Below are 22,377 nucleotides of genomic sequence, written 5' to 3'. Positions count from 1 at the left end.
CATCTCCCTCTATTTGTGTTGTCTCTGGCAGTGTAAATGGATTGCTGGACCGCTGACACAGCGCGCAAACTCTCGCGAAATTAGCAACAGATTTGACCAAAATACTAATGCTTTAAGATTTCCGGGTCACGGGAGGGTTGTGGAGGACAGGACGAAAGGCGGAGTGATTACTGGAGATATTTTGGAGTAAACTGACTGGCCTGTGTCGATTGTTTTTGCTAACCACGGTTATGCATGTCTCCAGCAGCTAACCCCACGTAGCCTAGCTGAGCGCTGACAGCCGTTGGTCACATGAAGTGAATCTGGTCGGAGGGAGGATGGCGGAGCGGGACACACCGCCTGGAGAGCTGCTCCTGCAGTCATCTTCAGAGCTTTCAGAAAGTTCTGAGAGACAGAATTCATCAGATGAAAACGGACACGTTGACAGTCCGGATGAGACTCTCTCTCCTACCTCGGTGATATACTTCAAGGAGGCTTTAAACTCCTCAAACTTGAGGTTTGGGACGGCTGGGTCACTGTCGCCCACTCCGCTTCGACGGTATGACTTCCAGATTGAAAGAATCGATTCAAAGCGCAGAAGTAAGTGCTAACGTACTAGTTAACCACCCAACTAGCAAACGTTATTCCCCCTAATTACCCAGTTTATATAGATTACCTACTGTAGCTTCAGTTAGCGTTGCTAGCTTGTTAGTTTAGTTAGCTAACTTTTAACTGTCACGGACAAACAACTTCCTACCTTGTGACTGAGGTACCACCAACTGCTAACTCAACTGGCTAATGTCAGGTAATAAATAACGCTTAACCTTTCGGCAGTTGCTTCTCATGCTCATATCTCTTTGCAAAAATCGCAAAAGAGCAGTCTAACATTAGCGTTAGTCATTTGAAGCAAGTAACCTTCAGGTAACACAAGCTAATGTCAACAAGATGTGTGGTTTAGACACGTATCCAGCAGTAGCCTGTGTTGTTTTGACAGACCTGATTAAGTACATTTACTCAAGTACTGTACTGTAAAGGTACTTGAGTACGAATTCGAGGTACTTGTACTTTACTTGAGTGTTTCCATTTGATGACTTTGTACTTCCACTCCACTACATTTCAGAGGGAAATGTACTTTCTACACCACATTTATATGACAGTTATAGTTACTTTTTAGATGAAGATTTGACACAGTGCTCTTTATGTAGATATAAAGGGCTCATTGTAAGGTTACGAAAACACGATTCTTATTTTCATGGGATTACACAGTGATTAAAACATATCATATTCCTTTTCTACCAAGTCTGTTCCACTAGATTCCACTACATTATACACAATACACCTTTTGTACTTTAACTACATTTTACTGCTGATACTTTTGTACTTTTTACTTCAGTTGAATTTTTGATGCAGGACTTTTACTTTGCTGCATTGGTTCTTTCACTTTATGGATCTGAATACTTCTTCCACCACTGAACATTTCACATTAACCAACCAACTAAATATAGCCAGTTATAAGTACAGGAGTTACCCACTGCTCTAACTAAATACCTAAATAAAAATCCAAAGTTCCCACTTCATAGAAACTCTGAAGGTTGCTTTCACATGTTCATTATGTTGCTCATAAGAGGATGTAGAGATTAAGAGATGTAGATGTAAAAGTGAAGTAACTACACGTTAAAGGATGGTTCACAATTTTATCAAGTCTGTCTTAAAACAACAGTCTGGTGCCCAAATGAAGACTGAAATAGGTTTTTCTTGCTGTAATCATTCCTCCTGTTCATACTGACTATTAGAAGATCCCTTCAAAATGCATTTACAATGTAAATGATGGGGGACAAAATCCACAGTCCTCCCTCTGTGCAAAAATGTATTTAAAAATTTATCTGAAGCTGATATGAAGCTTCAGCCATCCTAATGAGTCAAATCAAGTAGATATCTTTCAATGTTACAGTCTTTTTAGTGCCAAAGTTCCTCTTTTTGTTACTATATTTCCACTGCAGCTCAACAGGGAAACACTGTCCGAGGAAACACAAAGAGGGACTTTGATGCTAAAAAGACTGTAAATGTGTCAGATATCCACTGGATATGACTAACTCAGACTGCTGAAGCCTCACATAAGCTTCAGATAAAATGCAAAATGCATTTTTGCACAAAATGACTGTGTGGACACACTGTGGATTTTGGCCTCCATCACTGACATTGAAAGCACATTTGAAGGGCATCTTTTAATATCCAGTATGAACAGGAGGAATGATTACAGCGAGGAAAAACCTCTTTCACTGTTCATATGGACACCTGACTGTTGTTATAGGACAGACTTAAAAAATTGTGAACCTGTCCTTTAATGTGTAAGGACAGTAACAATATATGAACCCTGTTACACTTTCAGAATTACACCAAGACATTAAAAGCTGTCCATTATAGTGTGATATGAAACCACATATTGTCTGGGATGTAGAACCCTCTCGATAGATTAATGGTTGAGTAAGATTTTGTTTTTGTATTAATTGTCCTTTATTGTTTTCTTATCCATTTATCTTTTTTACAGGTAGTGATACTGGACTTTTATGCTGATATTGATATTTCAATATCATTTAAAAAATATGCTACCAATAAATTAGGGCTGCAACTAACGATTATTACCATTATCCAGTAATCTGCAGATTATTTTCTTTATTAATCGATAAGTCGTCTATGAAATGTCAGAAATAGTGAAATGTGATTGTTACAGTTTCTCAGAGTCAAAGGTGACATGAGCTTCAAATGTCCTGTTTTGTCGGACCAACGGTTCAAAACACAAAAATATTCAGTTTAATATCACGTATGACAAAGAAAAGCATTAATTCATCACATTTGAGAAGTTGAAAACAGCATTTTTCGGCATTTTTCCTTTAAAAAATGACTAAAACGAATAATGTGATTATCAAAATAGTTGCTGATTAATTTTCTGTCGATCAACTAATTGATTAATCGAGTAATCTTTGCAGCTCTACAGTAAATTGGCTTATGTTTATTTGTATATTTTTAAGTAACCACATAAACACCAATTTATCAGTTAGGCTCACATATCTGGCATCACAATAATACAACACTGAAGAAACAATTTGACTTTTTTTTCCAATATGTGCAGCCAGTTCTGTAGCAAGGATTTATAAATACTGAGATCATTAGTCTAAATCCCTCCCTTTACTATACTTTTCTGATTTCATTTTATAACTATATCATGATCTAAAAATACTTTTTCAAAGGCCTCTCACACTGCCAGGAATATAACTCGGGTGAAAACATCCTAAATCCCTCTTACTGTTTCGAAAGTTGACCATTTTTGCCGGGAAAAAGAAAAACTTACATTTAAATACGTTGAGACAAAAAAAAAAAAATGATAACATGACTCGTGTATCCTCAGTGGTTGCTATGGCTTTGTCAACAGCCCTAAAACCTTTTTTTATTAATAACATGATTAAGCTTAAATATTGACATTTCTTGGTTATTAATGCTTCTGTGCAGTGAAATGATTAACTGAACTAATCTGACTGTCGTAACTGAGTGAAATGAACACTGACTACCTCTGCTGGTTGCTATGGTTACCCACACAACAATTTTTTTTTCTTGTCTTCCGATACCACCAGACATCATCCCCTAAACATCATCTCCTAATTAATATAAAGTTATGTGGTTTTTAATGTGTGTCAGCGGGCAGCAGACCTGTAGATCGTTTATCTACAGATGAGTGTTTGTCTTCTTTTTTTTTTTTTTTATGAGATGTTACACGCGGTTTTCCTAAATTGAAATCAAAACAACACAATAAGCGTTTACATCCAGGACCTTTTGGCCTTATTAGCGGTGTTGCTCACTGCTGTTGCTGTTATGCTGTGCTCCTGCAGCCAGCTCAGTAACTGTTAAACACCAGACCTCTGTTTCAGGTCAGGGGACGCTGCTGCTGATGATGCTTGAGAGACAGATGAGTCTTCTGCTGCATCATTAGCATTGGATGGATACTCTAGGGACCCCCCCCCCCCCCCCCCCCCCCCCCCCCCCCCCCTCCAACCCCCACCTCCTCCCGCCCCCTCCTTTTTTTTTTTACGCATGCACCATCTGCTCACGTGATGATGTGTTGCTGTACCCAACACTACTGTCAGCCATCTTGGTCAACACCCACCCAGTGCATTCACTGCGGTGCACAGGCAGTCCAATCAGAGCGAACCAGTGCTAAGCAGACCGGAGGAGGGTAGTGATTTTCAGCACGGTGCTCTCTTGCATTTTAAACCCACCCCCCCCCCCCCAGCCTGCACAAAAGGGATAACAAGAGGCTGAAGAGGGAGGAGGTGGTTGGAGGAGGAGAGCGCAGGGCTTTCTCAAGACAGAAGAGTATTTTTTTTTACTCAGTTGTAGCAAAGAGGGAGAGGAGGGTGCAGGCATAAAGAGGAAGAGAAGCAGCACCTGCTGGAAAGCTGCTGTGGGCCCTTTCTCGTCTTGGCCTTTTTTCCTCTCTTTTTTTTTTTTTTTTATTTGTCGGACGCTCTTTTCATCCTTTCTTTTTCCCCCCTCTGACCTGTTATTTTTGGGGCCGTCACTGGCGTCTGGAACAAAAGCTACTGCGCCTTTTTCCCCTCTCGGCGGTGTTGGTTTTGCCTCGCATCAGCTGAGTCATCATGTCTGATCTGACGCCTCAGAGCGAAACCCCGACTCCCACCACCGACAAGATCACCCAGGCCGCCCGGGAGACGATTTATCTCTGCAACTTTCGCGTGTCTGTCGACGGCGAGTGGCTCTGCCTCCGCGAGCTCAATGATATCTCCCTCACCCCGGACCCCGAGCCGGCCCATGAAGGTAATGTGACGGATTAGCTCATCGTTCGGGAGGGAGGAGGTTTAGGGCACGGTGCGATCTCTGTCAGGGCGTGGTGATACACAAGGGGTCCCCAGACGCTACACGTTTCACCTAGTGAACTGTGGTAATGCTGTGTCATGATGGATTTAAGGGGGAGACGGTTTTGATGTCACTGAGAGTTACACAGCAGGATGACGCTGCGTGTAAATAAGGCAGGGCCGGGCAAGAAAACAACAAGGAAGTACAGGCTGGGAGGATTTTATTAGATTGAGTTTATGAGATATCAGTAAATCAAGCTGGCAACAAGCACTCAATAAATCATATTTGGTATCTGTTTTCCTTAATCTTATGAAAAATAGGATGTAGGTTTGCATGTTGTTGAGCTTCTTCCTCATCTCTCGCCACGCCTTCTCTTACATCCTGCACAGAGGAGGCAGATTGGCAGGTCCACAGTTTTCCTGAGCCAGACTTATGTTCAGACTTTTTTTTTTTTTACAGCCAGTTGGCAAATTCAACACTGCAGCACTTCAGCCTGTAGCGCTTAAGAAGGTTAACAGTCTACCGTAATGGCATTAAAAAAGGGGGCCACTAACAGACAGAAACATTTGTTTTGTCAAGATACTGTAACTAAATCGCTTGCTACCAGCGTCTGTGTGTTGTATGTCAGCTGACTCGTGTTTATTGTTAGGGATGCTCAGGTTTGAATGTCTGATAATCAAGAATTTCATCTGTCTTTTCGGCCAAAATTTATATTTTCTTCATTTACATTTTCAAACGTTTTGTTTCTTGTCATTTTCTTTCCTGTAGCAGGTTGATTCTTTTAAAGGTTTTAAAAATATCTAAAGAAGAAGATTCATTTCCTTCAGTCATCACAAAGATTTACAGAAATCATGTAGAACAGACTGACTCATTATGTCCTTTATTGACTATTAAATCATGTCTGATATGTTTGTTGTTTTTGTAAATTTGCAAATTCATTTTTCTAAGCTTCTGTAGCACTCGACACATTATTATTTCTGCACGTAATTGATTTACTAGATGCAGACAGACTGAAGTGATTTGGTTTGAATCAGAAGTGATGACGTCATGTTGTTGCATATTGTTTTTTAAGTAACAAACTGTTATTAGATACTCCTCATAATTAGCTCTACACTATTATCCAAGTAATTCATTGTTTAGGTGTGTGTTGCACTTAATGTAATTACAGCTTTTAAAATCAGATATTAGAAACAATGGATCTCATGCATGAATGTTTTCTTCTTTTTCTCTTATATTCGTTCTTGTACAAATCATCAATAAGAGGAAAATAAGAAAGTCTTACGTGGGATTCAACAAACTCTCTTAACCGCCTGAACTTGTCATGAATTACTCGTTTCAGCCTGATGATTGTCACCTGTTCAAGACATTTGTGTTAACAAAGAGTAAAAACACAGCACAGTTTGAAGTGCTGCTTTCAGAAACCAGAAGACAAACACACAACAGATTTAGGAGTGATATTAGAAACAATTAGAAAATATGACTCAAGCTAACATGTCATCAGAGCAGCTCTACACTGTGACAGGAGTAAAGAAGAAATGCTTTGATGTGAAGTTGGATGCTAAAAAACATCTTTGTAAAGCAAAGCGCTCCGTGATGAGAGGCGGTCATGTGACAGTGGCAGAGATATTAGAGGAGAGAATATTACAGCTGACAGCAGGTGACGTTACTCTGTCAGCTGCAACACAACATGATGCTGGACACAGAGACTCAGCTGCGCCAAAATATGCCAATAAATCTAAAAAACCTTTTAAATAAATCGGCAGCTGTGATGATGAAAATATAGTAACAGAATATAAATGTTGCTTTAAGTTTGTTTTACTCATATATTACATTTTTTGTTAATTTCTGTATCATGTTTAAACTCAAAATTAGTTCAGATTAGGGCGTTATAATCCTAAATTAAACAGTTTCTCCCCAGTGAAGAAAGGCAGAGATGATCTATTCATGACTCATACGACAGGTCTGGACCAATCGTAACTTTTGTTTGTACTTACGAGAAAATTGACAAAAGCCCCAAATGTTCTTAAATCACTCATACGCATTTTAAGAACAAATCTGTTTGTACGAGTGCTTCTTGCATGAGGCCCAACAATCACAATGCAGATTTACACAATTTTAGAAATAACAACCAAATGTGTGTTATTCATCTTTTTTTTTTAAATTATTTTATTTTGGATTTCTCTATATTTGCTCTATAACCGAAGTCCATGTTAACGTAAACTAGAGACCAAATGTATTAATAATGTAAACAAATGCTGTAGGATGACTTAACCCTGAACAGCTTCTCTACTAAAAGCCTCTCAGTGTCTGTTGTCCTCTGACATAAATAATGGATTAGACATCGACATGTAAATGCATCATACCAAGAATAAAGGGCTAACTTTATTAGGTTTGGCATATTTTCCTAGTTGAACCATCAAAGCCATCTGTTGTTGTAGATTTACATTAAAAATGTATGAAAGGTGTCGCTATGTTGGCTCCTGAAGTCAGTTTTACAGTATGTTTCATATTTACAGATTGTAATGATGAAATGTATATCTTGTTGGTGATTTCTGTTGTCCTCGTAGACACCGGTGTAACAAATGTTTTAAGCTTTGCATCATCATGTCTCGTGTTATCAAGACTATTCATTTCACTTCCTGGAACAACAGCAGATATTTTAGTAACACAGAACTGACTAAAACAGATTTTGTTCCCCGATAGCTCATGAGTCATCCCTGCTGTCTCTCTCTCTCTCTTTCTTTCTAGATCCCAAGGATCCCATCACAATCGAAAGGCTTAACCTGATGAACATGGCCAAACTGAGCATCAAAGGCCTGATCGAGTCTGCGCTCAACCTCGGACGCACCCTCGACTCTGACTATGCACCGCTCCAGCAGTTCTTTGTCGTGATGGAGCACTGTCTGAAACACGGCTTGAAAAGTATGAATAGTACACTTCACATCTTCACACCATGCTTTCAAAACTACTTCATTACTGGCTCTTACAAGTCTGCAAGGTTTGAATGTGGGAATTTGAGATCATGAGCAAAAAAAACCAACCATTGCTCAGTCATATTACTTACAAAATACATGCAAAAGGGTCTAAAACCTTCTATATTCTCTGAAGCTAGTGTATTTATTTTTGTCTTTTCTGTATACTGTATTTACTTCCTGGTTGGTTTCCGTCGCTCAGTATTATGTCCTGTGTGATGACTAAGTGACCCAAATTCCTCCAAAATAAAATGACAAAACACTGTCTCTCAATCATCAGCCAAGAAGAGCTTCCTGGGCCAGAACAAGTCTTTCTGGGGGGCGTTGGAGTTGGTGGAGAAGCTGACGCCTGAAGCAGGAGAGATCACGGCCAGTGTAAAAGACCTGCCTGGCCTCAGGTAGGTCTGTTTATATCTGTTCCCTAAAGAAGGAGGAAAGATTTCTCCCAATCTGAACTTTAGACTTTGTTGATTGTTAATTTTTAAGTCCAACCTCCCCGTGTTTGCCAACAGAACTCCTCTAGGAAGAGGGCGCGCGTGGTTACGACTGGCCTTGATGCAGAAGAAGCTCTCTGACTACATGAAGACCATCATCAACAGAAAGGACCTGCTCAGGTGTGTTCATACTGTTAAATAAAACTTTTTTATCGTTATCTCAGTACCGTTCTAGCACACGATTCACGTTCAGAAACGCTGAAACAGCGACTAACGCTCGTCTCCTTTATTTCTCTGTAGTGAATTCTATGAGCCCAACGCGTTGATGATGGAGGAGGAAGGAGCCGTCATCGCCGGGCTGCTCGTCGGACTGAATGTCATCGATGCCAATCTGTGTATGAAGGGAGAAGACTTGGACTCACAGGTTATTCTGCTTTCACTTTCACTAAATCAGATGCACCTCATTTTTGACTCCTAGTTTGCAGGAAGGAAGAGAGAAACAGACAGTTAAGTTTTTACTTTTTTCATTTTAGCTTTTTCATTTTCCACCAAAAGAAACTAAAGTCATGGGGTAGGAGGTATTTATTTATGCACTGTAAGTATTTAATTTACAGTTTGGGACATTTGGAGATTCAAGTCAATTCAGTACAACTTTATTTATCTCTGTATAGGCAATTATATACAGCAGCTCACCACCCAGATCAACAGATACACACACAGTTGACAGGAAAAGAAAGAAAACAGAGAAAGGATACATGTTTTCAAACTGAACGCAGCCACTAATAAATCCCCCTTTATTCATATTTCCTCTCTCAGAGTATTTTAGAGTTTATTTACTGGATATCTGTAATCTTAAGAGAATCTGTTTACATGCTCCAAATCTCAAGTGCGACACTTAAGAGCCATTTTAAAGCAGGCTGATATTAAGATGCTTTACTTTCCAGTTCTAACACAATCAAACAGCAGTGGTTTTATCTTCGTCGCTGCTCCTGTTTTAATTCTACTGACAGTCGGTAACCTTAACTAAGTGATTTAGGAAATTCTGCTTCATGCATGGGAATGAGTTCAGAGTGACTGGGAGGAATGGCCGGCTGCCAGTTTGTCAGCAGGTTTCTAAACAAGGAAGAACAAGTGAAACCGTTCAAGAACAAGCTGCTTGTTTATCAGAGGCTGACCGCAGAAATATTTACATAACCTGAGTGCATTTAAACACTTTTATTATTTTTTTTTTACACATGATGAGGGATTAAACACCGTGCTGTATGTACAAACAAGGACGAGACAGCAGATAGTTTTGCTCTTGTGGTTTCGGTTGTCATTGATTTTCTGTTTCGTATTAAATTACCTCTGCAGGTCGGGGTGATCGATTTCTCCATGTACCTCAAAGACGGCGGACACAGTAGTAAGAGCGCAGAGGGGTGAGTGCTGCTTCCTGAGCTTCAACCACAGTGACTTTCATTTTACTTCCTCAAAACTGCTCAGTAACAGTTACAGTAATGCAGTCGGTGCAGCTCTTATTACTGGAGATGAGCTGTTATTAGTGATTAAAGGATAGATTCACTGTCCTAAAACAACAGTCAGGAGCCCAAATGAACATTGACACATATTTTTCTTGCTGTAATTATTCTTCCTGTTCATACTGACCATTAAGAGATCTCTTCACAATGTACTTTCAGTGTTAAGGATGGGGGACAAAATCCATTTAAATATATATTTTTTATATTAATCTATAAACAAGAGAACAAATAAACAAAGGGTTACATAAAAGAAAGACAACTACTAGTTTCAAAGAGTAAAAAGTGATAACTAACACAAAGCAAAAGTGTATTTAAAAGTTTATTGTCAATATGTGGCTTCAGCCGTCAAAATTAGTCAATATCTTTGAACGTTACAGCCTTTTTAGTGCCAAAGTCCCTCTTTTTGTTACTGTTCTTCCACCGCAGCTCAACAGGGAAACACTGTCTGTGGAGACACAAAGAAGGAATGCTTTACTTTAACTGTGGAAGATTTCCACTTTATTTGACTAACTCAGATGGCTGAAGCATCAAATTATCTGTAGATAAACATTTAAATACATTTTTGATCAAAACGAGGACTGTGGCTTTTATGGCGTTTGGAGGAGATCTTCTAATGTTCGGTATGAACAGGACAAATGATTCCAGAAAACAAAACCTGTTTTAATGTTTGTTTGGGCTCCAGACTGTTGTTTTAAGACACATTTGAAAAATTGTGAACATATCATTTTGATGTTAAATACAGATAATTAGTTGAGATTTCCTTTTGTAAATCTGTCTGGATTGATGCAACAACACCATTTACTGCATCGTTTTATTTAAAATATGGATCTACTGTCAATGTAAATCTAACATTTACGATTTGTTGCTGCTCAGCTACTAACTTTTGAAACCTGGCTCAGTAAGATGCTAAAGATCTTAGCTATATAATATGTTTTGGGAACTAATTTGCATTCTGAGTCTGAGTCTAAACATTTCTCTTGTTATGAAAAGCATTCCTTAATGTGCTGCAACCAATGACAAACAATTAATTGAAATTATAATCCATCCATTCATCCATTAATTGGCTAAACTGTTACAGCACTAACTCTTTCAGACCAGTTTTTATTAAATGCAGTGTTGTCTTTTTTACCTTGTTTCATTCGTTTCATTTTTCTTTTTTTCTCCTTCAGTGACGGTCAGATCACAGCGATTCTCGATCAGAAGAATTACGTGGAGGAGCTGAACAGACATTTAAGGTTCGTCATAGCGACCGACTCTTCCTCACCGTCTCCGCTTTGCTCAGCAGCTTCGTTTAAACGTGATGATTAAATGTGAGCGTTATGTCTGTTTATAGCGCATCAGTAAATAACCTCCAGGCCAAGGTGGACGCTCTGGAAAAGTCCAACACAAAGCTAACAGAAGAGGTGAGTTCAACTTCAGTCTCTCAGGTTTTACTCGTCTCTAAAAACGACGGGACTGTCTGGTTCTCGGTTCTCGGCTCAGCTGCTGGCGTTCTTGTTGACAGAACTGTTTGTTTGACTTTTATCTCCGCAGCTCGCAGTGGCGAATAACAGGATCATCACTTTACAAGAAGACGTGGAGAGAGTAAAGGAGGAGAGCTCATATCAGCTGGACTCCAGTAGGAAGGTGAACACATCGTCAACTCAATCAATTTACCGTTTTTATGACATAATGAGGATTACTTGCTCATAACACGTCTTTGCAGAAATCTTTGCTATTGCAGTGAGGCCTAAAGACGTTCTTAAACAGTCCTGAATTATGAGACATGGTCCAGATCTATTCAAATATTATTTATCATCCGACAGTTCAGTCTGACTCCCACCAAAGCTGTAAATTAAGATATTTCCAGCTCAGTGAAACATGAAGAAATTCTGAAAAAAAAAAATGTTTTCAACATTAGTCAACAGGATAGTTTTTTATGGATGTGATGGTTTGTTTTTTTTAAGTTAAAGTTAAAACAAAACTTTTTTATGAGACTGAAGTCAAAATATTTTTTAAGTACATTGTGCTTTTGAATTTATCTTTTTAGTAGCTTTAGTAGTAGTTATACTAAAATTATGAGAACTAAACAACAGCAACATTTCACATCGGGGACTCTGAGCACATAACTAGAAAAGATTTGTTGTGGGTAACAACAACCCTGTAGGGCCGGGCTTTAATTCAATATGGAAGTTAATTGACTTTCAGCGGAGTCATATCAGGAAAATAAGCACCGTTTTGCGTTGTCATTTTGCAAAATTTTGTTGTTAAAATTCATGACTTCAAGCTAATTTTACTTTTAGGAGTTATGAAGTGTTTGTTTTACACATGTGACGTGTTTTTCTTTGATATAATCTGCAACAAATTAACACAGTTCATCACATTAAGTGTATTTATAATTTTTCCCACATTTGTCGAACAGATTTTAATATCACAATGTTTATTTCAGCCATATTTCCCAGCCTTGATTCACCTGATAACATATCGACTGATAATGACTTAATCTTCTTACTATTCTCAAAGGCAACACAGGATTTGCTTTAAAGTTTAGTGTTTGAATAACATACATTTTCAATAAAAATAAAACTCTTGTTTTTCACTCTTTTAATGGACGTGATTCTTTTCTTCAGGCATTAAGAAGTGACTCGGCACCAGACGGTCAAGCTCTGGGCGAAACACGCAAGCAGCTCAAAGAGGAAACTCTGCTTCGACTGGTGAGTTTCAGGCTCTGTTTACATCTTCATACCATCGTGGAATCGGTTGTTTGTGTCTGAAGCGGAGCTGATCTCTGCGCAGGACGTGGAGAAGGAGCTGGAGGTGCAGATCGGGATGAAGCAGGAGATGGAGCTGTCTATGAAGATGCTGGAGAAAGACATCTGTGAGAAGCAGGACGCTCTGGTGGAGCTCAGACAGCAGCTGGAAGACCTCCGTGCCATCAACCAACAGCTTGGCCACAAGTCACAGGTGAGGCTGCTGTTTCTGATCCTTTTAAATGTGACCTCATCCGTCCAGGAAACACGTGGGACGCCAACTAGTTGTTTTGACCGTTGTCTGAAAGTATCTGTGGAGTTTTGATTTTGGTGTTTAACAGTAGTTGTGTTTGAATGTAAAAATGTGTCCAAGTTGATTTTTACAGGATAAAAACTCTACAAAATCTGTTGAAATTGGCAAAATGAACAGTGATTTATACGAAAACACTGAGAAGAACAGACATGGTGAACACGGCAATGATCAGTTATTTAAAATTACTATCTGCATTAAAGCAGAAGGTCCAGTGATAACTGTCATTTTAAGGGTTTTAATAATAATATGACTTTTGATTATTTGAAATGTTGCGGCTTAATTCTCATAATTATTTTTTTTGTAAAATTATGACTTTATTCTCATAACATCACAACTTAATGTTCAAACTCCTGATTATTTTTGCCCTAATAGACACCAAAATATTTTATTATATATCTAATCTAAATCAAAAACATGTTTGAAATACCCCGAATCATCTCTCAAGAGCTAGAAGTGTCAAGATATCATGAAAACTTGATCTACAGCCACATCTGATGGCAAAAGTGACATAAATAACTCACACAGATAACTAATAAACATATTTTTGAGGTTTTCACTGTTCCAGCTTTTGTAGTTAAAGCCTGAAAACAACCTGAACTGAAATAAAACTCAGAAAGTGAACTCTGCTGCAGAAAATGTTTTGAAGATCCCCTCCAGACATGTTCTAAGATATCTAAAAATACTCTCCTCGGAACAATAATGTGTGTCCTTTTCTCTCCTCCTTGTCTCCTTTTCCCTCATTGAAAAGTCCAGAATCTATGAATATACAAATATTGGTCTTAAACTCAGATTCTCAGTCAATAACTGTGAAAACAAACATTTTTTTTCTCTCGTGAGACATAATTATTGTCGTAGCTATTTATTGACCAACGTGCTTCGTCTTCCTCAGAGCGCAGAGTCCAGCTCCAAACAGAAGAGCGAAGCCATCTCTCGCTTGGAGGAGAAGATAAACCAGATGTCAGGGACTGTAAAACAGCTGGAGAGCAGGTGAGCCAGAGAGATCACACAGATTTCACACAGATCGGCGTGCGTGTGTCAAAAGTCTTACAGTTAAATCTCTTGTTGTCCCGTTTGTCACATTTTTCTTCTTCACTTTCATTATCATTTTATTTATTTTATTTTTTTTCCCATCATTTGTAATTATTTTAACCGCTCAATCAGTGAGAAACATCTGGTGAAGCAGGCCAGAAACCTGAACTCAACCGCGGGGAAGCTGCTCCAGCTGCAGCAGTAGCGGAGCCTCCCTGCCTCCCGCCCCGCTTTCATACATCCGAATACAAACATACAACCCTGCCTAATATAGAAATAACCAAAGTAGGATGTTATCTTTTTCTGTACGATGCTCCTCTGTTGTTGAAAAATAAAAAAAATAAAAAACCCATCTTTCCCACAACCTCCTGCAGTGGCTCTCCGGCATCAGCTTCGAGTAGTGTGGACTGAATCGATCCCTTTTAGCAGCCCCTTAATCCTTGTGTTCTCTGACAGATCTGTTCGCCACATCAGGGTTATACTTTTATTTAGAAAGCATTTCTTCAAATAACCCCCATTAACGCTTCTTGGCAAAGATAAAGACGAGTCGTGTTGTGTTCAAAAAAATTCCAACCCCCCTTTGGACACGTTTTAAGACTTGATGGACTGATGATGATGATTTAATGTGCCGACACATATATATCCTGGATATCTGGGAAGGTAGCGGTGTTGCTGTAATTGTAATCCCAAAGAAATCGACCGCTACCGGAGACCGTACGTGAGTCTGAACTGATGTTTTAGGATTATGTTTTTTGTCATTTGGTGATCCGCATTCAAGCGTAGAAGGACAGGACGGGAGTAAGACGAACGAAGGATGGAAAAAGGGCAAAATTAATTCATTAATTTTGAATTGTATGTGAACATAACATTGGTGTAAACTGTAGTAATCATTAGGCTAATAAAACGATAAACAAAAACGGCCTGCTTCATAATTCTTTGGCTAAATTTTTCCCCTGTTGTCCTCATTGAGTTTGTCAGACTTGTCTTTTTTTGTTGTTTTCTTTTTAGTTCTTTTTAACCATGTTTGTTTACATTTTAAGTTTTTATTTTACCATAAGTTTATGTGACCGCCCCCCTTCCCCTTCCCCCTCCTCACCCCCCCCCCAACCCCCCAAACCAGATCCAAACAGGCTGAGAAAGAGAGGGATCTGGCTTTAGAGGCCAACCGGCTCTTCAAACAGGATTTTGGAGACAAAATCGAGAGCTTGCAGGTGGAAGTGGAGCAGCTGAGGAAACACAGGTAAAATCCTGAGGGAAGTGTTAATGAGATGCTAAATGTCAGGCTTTTAATGTGCATTTTAAGGATAAGTCTGGTGATATTCTATATTTTTTTATTATCAACAAATCCCATGAAAAGATTGATCCAACTAACAAGTTTTGTCTGTGTATCTAAAGCCTGATGTATCAGAAGGAATTAGGGCTGTAGTCAACCAAAGAAAATCTTGGTCGACTGAAATCGTGTGTGTGTGGGGGGGGGTTTAGGTTATTTATATTAGATGACATAATATAATTTACTTTTTTGAAATAATAATGTACTTTAATACTAAAAAAAAAGGGAAACCAAACCTCGGTGTTGTGAATATTTGAAGTCTAGATGTGTGTTTGTGCTTGTTTGTTGTTTCAGGTCTAATCTGGAGGTGGAGCTGAGGAAGGAGCGAGAGCGAAGAAGTGAGCATCACGTCGACGCCAGACAGTCCAGTACTCCTCGGAGGGAAAGAAAGCACCCAGAGAACATACCAAAAGTAAATTCGTGATCATAATTGTGCTCAATCAAAGGGGCTGTCACCGATATTTTTATAATAATGTATGATGTGTTGGTCGTGGCTCATAGTGATGAACCTACAGAGAATTATCAGTGACTCTGCAGCTCCTCTCGGTTTTACGGAGCTTTATAGCGAGTTTCAGCTCATTGCTAACAAGTTTAACATATCAACTTAGTAGGTGATGATGTCAGTGTTGTGTTCACTACTTGTTTCTTCTGCCTCCAAGTGGCCAAAAAAAAAAATCAGTTAATGCAGATTTAAAGATAAGTTTTAAAGTCTCGTTACACTCGTATAGTTTGACAAAATGTGTTCATTTTACCTGCAGCTTCTCCCAGAATCCCCTTCAGTCAAAAGGGAGATTGATCAGTTACACACGGGACCAGACGACAAAACAAGTCTGAGCTCCAGCTTGTAAGTAGTTTAGAGAACTGGAGCTTTTAAAATATGGTAAATATTATGAGACAAATATTTATATATATATATTTTTATGTCTCCTCTTTTTTCCTTTAAGGTCCTTGTCACATCACGAGGATGAGCAGGTGAGGTCTAAGAGGCTCTAAATCAAATGTTCACTTTTTTATTACAGATGAAATCCTGTAAAGAAAACCATTATTTTCTTTGTTCTGATCAATTAAAAAGTCGAGATTGTTCTGTGAAGATGTAGTCATGAACAGGAGCTAGTACTGAAGTATGTCCTCATGCACAAATATCCAAAGATTTCTAGCATTAATGCCATGTTTCTTTTAATTTTCTCCAGGATGAGTCATTCGTGGAGATCAGTCAACCAACCATCTGTACAATGTGTGAACAGGACGACTCCCTCCTGAAGACAAAGGTACGAGGATTGATGATATATCAGAACTGAATCATCTTTCATTAGATATTTAGCGTCATTATGAATCAGTGGAGGGTGTTTATAATAGTTTATAGTGGTTCAGTGGTGTTGCAGGTGAAAATAGGAAACAGTTGAGTGTAAATATGCTGGCACATGCATGAAACCATCACATGGTGAGATAATACTAGAGGACATTTTTCACATTTTTAATACATAAAACATATTCTACAGAGAGATGTTTGTTTAGGTTTGAGAAGGTTGAGGTTAAAGCCTCTGGAAACGTGGCTTGAAATCATAAAAATGCATATATGATATCAAAGTTGCATGTGTCATTAAGCATCCACAAAAATCTGAATGAAAATAAACATTCATAACTATTAGAAAACTGAGCTCAAAAACAGCTCATTTGGCTGCTCAAACCATTTCTTAGGACTGTGTGGGTGTGTCCAGTTCACATTTGATTGACAGCTCACTTTCAGCTCAAGTACCACTTTATTTTCTATTTATTCACTAAAACGTTTTGCTGATATGGAATAAATTACTAAATCTATCAAATGGACCCTATTTGGTTGAAAGCTTGAATAATCGACTAACTAGCAGAACAGGTTAGACCACCCAAATCTGTGTTTTTATTTAACTATACCTCCCGGAGTATGACGCTAATCGTTTTAGCATTCTCCATTCACATACATGAAACGGTTAGCATAGCTTAAACATTTTGCTATTAACTACCAAATCTATCAAATAGACCCTACTTGGTTGAGAGCTTGAATAATCCTCTAACTAACAAACTAGGTTAGACCACCTGACAATGTGTTTTTAGTTTAACTAACTTATACCTCCCGGAATATGGCGCTAATTGTTTTAGCATCTTCCATTCACTTACATGAAATGGTTAGCATTAGCTTTTCTATTCAAAACTTTTGAGCTTATTATCAACTATCCCAGTGGTCTTTTAGTTATGTTGACTAATCGGCTAACTAGCAGACTAGAGTAGACCACACATATCTGTTTTTATTGAACTGTACCTCCCAGACTACGAAGCTAAGTGTTTTAGCATCTTTCATTCACTTACATGAAACGGTTAGCATTAGCATTGCTATGCTACACTTTTGAGCTACTTATCCACTCCGTGATTAATACAGATTTGGATGGTGTACCCAAGTCTGCTAGTTATCTTAACACAGTAACTTTCAAACCATATCAGGCTCATTTCAGTTCTCAATCTAGCTAAAAGCAAAGAAAAGTGCAGTGTATTGTTTTCTCATGGGAGAGACCAGAGTAAGTGTTGTGAAGTCAGCTTGGCCAGACAGCCACGTCATCTTTCTCCTAAATATGATTGGGCAGGTATTTATTAGGTAATAAATACCCTAGCTTAGCCCCGCCTAACCTCAACCCACTAACAAGGGTAGAGAGAGAGACTTTCTAAAGAATTACATAGACTATGTCAAAGGCTATGTTCTCATACTTTTTAGGTGTTTACTATCTGCACATTAGGTCCCAAATTACATAATTAATAACCAATCATGGATTTGCCTTTCCAGGGGCTTTAAAGTCTGTTAGTCAGTCAGTTCACCACTTTAATCCAGACTGAAGTGTCTTAAAATGCTTACAGATGTTCATGTTCCCCTCAGGATGAACTGTAATAACTTTGGTGATCCCCTGAATTTTCATCCTGCTCCCTCATCAGGTCTAAATTTCACACTTATTGTATACATTACATCCTATACACTGTATATAATGCAGTTAGTACACAAGTAATCCACAACATCATTTTATAAGAGCAGGAATTGCAAAGAAAATCAAACTATGACTTGAGAGTCACCACCAGTTAAACCAACTCAATAATCAAGTTATTTTTTGTTCTCTGATTTCTTCCTGCAGCTGTTTCACCATCATCCAGCTGTTAGCATCTCTTCCGTGTAATTTGCGCATTGAGAAGGAATAAGCACACTCATAAATCAAGAGCTTTTTAGTCTTTATGCAGCTGTTTTAAATAAACTTCATGTGTCATTTTTCCACTGTGAACTCACTACAGATTCAAAACCTGCCTAGAAGTGATGTGTTTTCTGACCTCAGCTGCACTTTGTGTTAAGTGCTAATTAGCATGCTAACAGGCAAAACCGAGACAGTGAACATGATAAACAAAACATTAAGTCGCTAACGCGGCTGCAGACTCTTTGACATTTTGCCAAACCTTCACAGTAAACTGATTTCTAAAGATTTTAGAAGCCTGAAGCCTGTTTTCAGTCCAGTTGGGTTTTAAAAATATTGACGTTTAATCTTATTTGTGCTTCACTCACAGTCTGAAGAGGAGATATGGAAACACAATAACAAGAAAACAGTGATGACTCTAAAGAAATAATTTGGTTTCTTCTTTTTTTTTAATCTTCAGTTGGATCAGCACAGATGTCACATAATTTAATCCAAGAAGGAAAAGATCAAGTTGTCATTTATATGTTTTTTTTAAAAAGTCAAGCAAATATTATAAAATGCAGCTCAGATGGTTTATCGAACGCTTTTTGTTTCTTGAGTTTATCGGCTATCGAGCTCCTGCGACGACTTTTCCTACCTGAATTTGTAAAAAAGTGAAAGGTCACGTAGAGGTCAAGACTGCGGTCACATTACAAACTGAAAAAGCCCAAATCTGATATTTTGCCTCCAAGTGACTTAGATCTAATTTTTTTTGAACAAACCAAATCAGATTTTTGTCATATGAGATCTGGACCACTGGCACATGTGATACTGATACTGATCTCTGGCTGTTCAACCGATGTCAGATCAGATTTTTTATTTATTTATTTTAACGTTTCAGTTCTCTGTTCAGGCGCTTTTCATCATTCGGTGTCGGCGCCTCACAACCCGGTAAAAATAAAACATGGAGGACAGATGAGGGAGTTTAAAATGTTTATGGAGATGCTTCTTTTTAATTTTTTCTGAACCATCAACACAAAAAGATCAGATCTGACTAAAAAAAATCAGGATTTAGCATTTCTTAGCTGAAGACACAGCCAGCATCTTTTATTTTAAACACTCACTTCCTATAGTTTTATCATTTTTATATATTTCTTTTCCATTTTTTGTCAAATATTATAATCCTGTTTTTTCCTTTTTTTTTTTTTCTAGAAACAGTGTAAGAACTGCGCCGGCGTTTTCTGTGAGAGCTGCGTGTGCAACGAGCTGCCGTTACCTTCCTCCATTCTGCCAGAGACTGTATGCACTTCCTGCTACTCTCTGTTACTCCAACAATACGCTTCAACGCCGACATGAACCGACTCGCCGCATTTTACCGCCAACAACGGCTGACGACCAGACGCACGGAAACCCGGAGGCATTGATTTTTCTAAAACTGGCACTGCAAAAATGCACTTTTTTTTTTTTTTTTTTCATTTCATGACTCAAGACGTCTGATGGAGTCCTGAAAAAAATTTTTACTTCCTCAAAGTCAGCGATGGCCAAAAAAAAACGTGCTACAGGGAGCTGCGTGTGTGCAGGTTTTCATGTCAATCAAATGCTGTCGGAGCCATTTTTAAATTCCCTTTTCTGGTTGAAAGTGTGTTAAAATAGTCAAATTCGGCTGCTGTGGTTTTTTTTTTTTTTATTTTATTTTATTTTTTTTGGAGTGAAAACCTGAACTCACACAGTTGAAAATGGCATCTAACTTGAATCATCTCATTCATGGACGCATCCACGATGTCCACTGAGTGGATTCTGGATTAAACTGATAATATTTTTAAGCTCAGTTTTTAAACATAAAAAAAAAAAAAAGGAAAAACTGGATTTTTTTTTTTTTTGGTGACAACTCAGTATTTTGCAACATAAATTCACTCTAATCATAACACAACAGTTAACAACAGTTATCGTAATAAAAATCAATGAAATTTTGCATCATTTCACTCGGATGAAGCGTTCATTTTCATACTTTTTCCAAAGTGGTTTCTGATTCAGGGTGATACTGACAAAATCAAATATCACACACAAATAACACTTTTAAACCAAATATATTTATGTTCAAAATAAGTTAATATGTAGAGAAAAGGCTCTTACATGATATAAAACTGTTAAAAAGAATCATAAATATACATAAATGATGATCAATTCAATCAGTCTAATAAGTTAAGAAATATGTATGTGACAGCGTTTAAGAAAAGACATATTTAATAATCTCGACTCAAGGTTCACTTATTAGCTTTTTCCTGAGCTTTCAAGCGCATCCCGCAGTCTTCCTTTATCCTGCAGACTGACAACTACACATAACTTAATAAACTCTGCTTATAAAGGCCGCGAGACGCAGTCGAAGCTCAACATTTATAAAAAAACTTGTTATGACAACCAAAACCTTATGTTGTGTTATTGATATTTGATCGATCGGCTCCGAGCTGATTCTGCAGCTGCTGTTCAAGTCTTTGTTTTTCATAAAGTTTTACAAAGCTGAATATTCAGGATAGAAGATTTTCTTTACTGTTGCTGTTGCTGTTCTGAGTTCATTCTTAACTGGCATTAACCAAAAAAAAAAAAAAAAAAAAGCTATAAAACATGAAATCATCTCCCGTTTTTACAAATTCCTCTCATCCTGTACGTTACAGTCGGGTCGGGCTTTAAACAGTGCTGCAGTCATTTCAAACGTTCAGATATTCAGATTCTAGTCTTTTCTTCTCATTATCTCATTAACTCTGTTTCTGGGTGTCTTTAACATATTTCAGCACTTTTTTTTTTTAAACGCACGGCTCCCTGTCTTGACTGGTTTGAAGTGGGCATATCTGTGTATGAGGCATATCTTTATAACAGCTGTTTTTATTTGTTTTTGTTGAGATTTATATGAAGAAATAGAAGCTGCGTTAAAAACCAGTTAAACCTTTAGTCGTTTTTTTTTTTTTTTTTTTTTGTAGAAGCTAATTAACATGTGAGATGGAAACGCTTCTTAGATGAACAATAAACTTTTATTCAATTTTACAAGTGTATGACTCTTATTTTAAACTTGTGTTTCACTTTTTATTACCTGCATCCAGAAGCATGAAGATCTCAGCCCTTATATTTTAATTTTAGATCGTCTCTATGGATCAGCAAAACTAAAAACTATAAGCAGTTTTTATAAAGTATCTCATAAAACACTTTTTAAACTCTGGTTTTAAACTCTGCTACATAAATAAGCTATTATTAGTTGTGTGTGTTAATTCTATTTTATTCTATTTTGTGTGCAACATGTTTTGCTAATAAAAGAAAAGGTTATTTGGTTAAAGTGGGAAACACTGTTTCACCTACACAACTTATTAACTTAATAGAATTTTAAAAGTTTCATTTTTTAAAGAAACACTATCATTTTTGATACTAATTTGTGTTTGTGGCAAAATAATTAGCTCATTGAATACTTTTTAAATCATCATATTAAAGTGAATTTTCAAAATTTGAAGCTTTTTCAAAGTTTACAACTAAAAAGTATACGAGTGTTATTAAAGTCCTCTCAAAAACATGTTTTCTTCTTGTTCCTTCAGTTTGGATGTTTGAGCTTCACTCCGCAGATTGATGAATGTGCAAAGTTTGTTTTTTGACATTACTTTGCTGAAGGAGGAAAGTCGTGACCCTACGAGCATCATGTGTGATGTCACAACTAGTTTGGAGCCAATCGTGATCCAGTATTAAACTTACACAAGTGTGATGTGGAAACTTGAAGCCTCCAGTGCACAAACACTGAGAATAAACTTTACAGTGAAGCAGGAGACATCCTGCAGTCCAGCAGTTAAACTTTTGAATTTAAATATATATTTGCATATTTATAGATTCTGGAGTTTTTAATGAGAGAGGATGAGATGATGTCATTTTAAAGACCTTCAGGTAGTTAACTGGTAGAGAAAACATTAAACACAAAATATTAGTCAAAATAGACATTTTAACTTCTTAAAACAACTGTAGAGGAGCTTTAACATATTTGCATTTTAT

At 37.8% G+C, this 22,377-nt stretch overlaps 1 protein-coding gene across 7 annotated transcripts; it reads left to right on the top strand.

Moving 5' to 3' along the window:
- Window positions 1-22,018, top strand: rufy3 (RUN and FYVE domain containing 3). Of its 7 annotated transcripts, none has more exons than XM_042421990.1 (18): window positions 1-579; window positions 7,597-7,770; window positions 8,101-8,218; window positions 8,333-8,434; window positions 8,555-8,678; window positions 9,608-9,672; window positions 10,941-11,006; window positions 11,105-11,174; window positions 11,305-11,397; window positions 12,381-12,464; window positions 12,547-12,714; window positions 13,703-13,800; window positions 14,963-15,082; window positions 15,467-15,584; window positions 15,931-16,016; window positions 16,117-16,144; window positions 16,363-16,440; window positions 21,933-22,018. In XM_042421990.1, the coding sequence occupies exons 1-18, from the start codon at window positions 318-320 to the stop codon at window positions 21,987-21,989; spliced, it is 1,911 nt and encodes a 636-aa protein (XP_042277924.1). In that variant the 5' UTR covers window positions 1-317; the 3' UTR covers window positions 21,990-22,018. The 7 variants fall into 7 exon arrangements, with proteins under 7 accessions (XP_042277924.1, XP_042277921.1, XP_042277925.1 ...); XM_042421987.1 differs by lacking the exon at window positions 21,933-22,018 and adding an exon at window positions 19,567-21,393; XM_042421991.1 differs by lacking the exon at window positions 21,933-22,018 and adding an exon at window positions 18,325-18,457.
- Window positions 22,019-22,377: the final 359 nt, after the last annotated feature.

The sequence above is a fragment of the Thunnus maccoyii genome, chromosome 9, assembly GCF_910596095.1.
Source record: "Thunnus maccoyii chromosome 9, fThuMac1.1, whole genome shotgun sequence".
In the NCBI taxonomy this organism is placed as follows: domain Eukaryota; kingdom Metazoa; phylum Chordata; class Actinopteri; order Scombriformes; family Scombridae; genus Thunnus; species Thunnus maccoyii.
The sequence above is the reverse complement of the archived record's forward strand: the minus strand, read 5'-3'. Positions and strand labels throughout refer to the sequence as shown.

Bases quoted from the DNA above. Each gene is read 5' to 3' on its own strand.
- rufy3 (XM_042421987.1), top strand. From the start codon at position 318: ATGGCGGAGCGGGACACACCGCCTGGAGAGCTGCTCCTGCAGTCATCT. The intron at 8,679-9,607 runs GTTATTCTGCTT...TTACCTCTGCAG, and splicing joins GAGAAGACTTGGACTCACAG to GTCGGGGTGATCGATTTCTC. The intron at 11,007-11,104 runs GTTCGTCATAGC...GTCTGTTTATAG, and splicing joins GAGCTGAACAGACATTTAAG to CGCATCAGTAAATAACCTCC.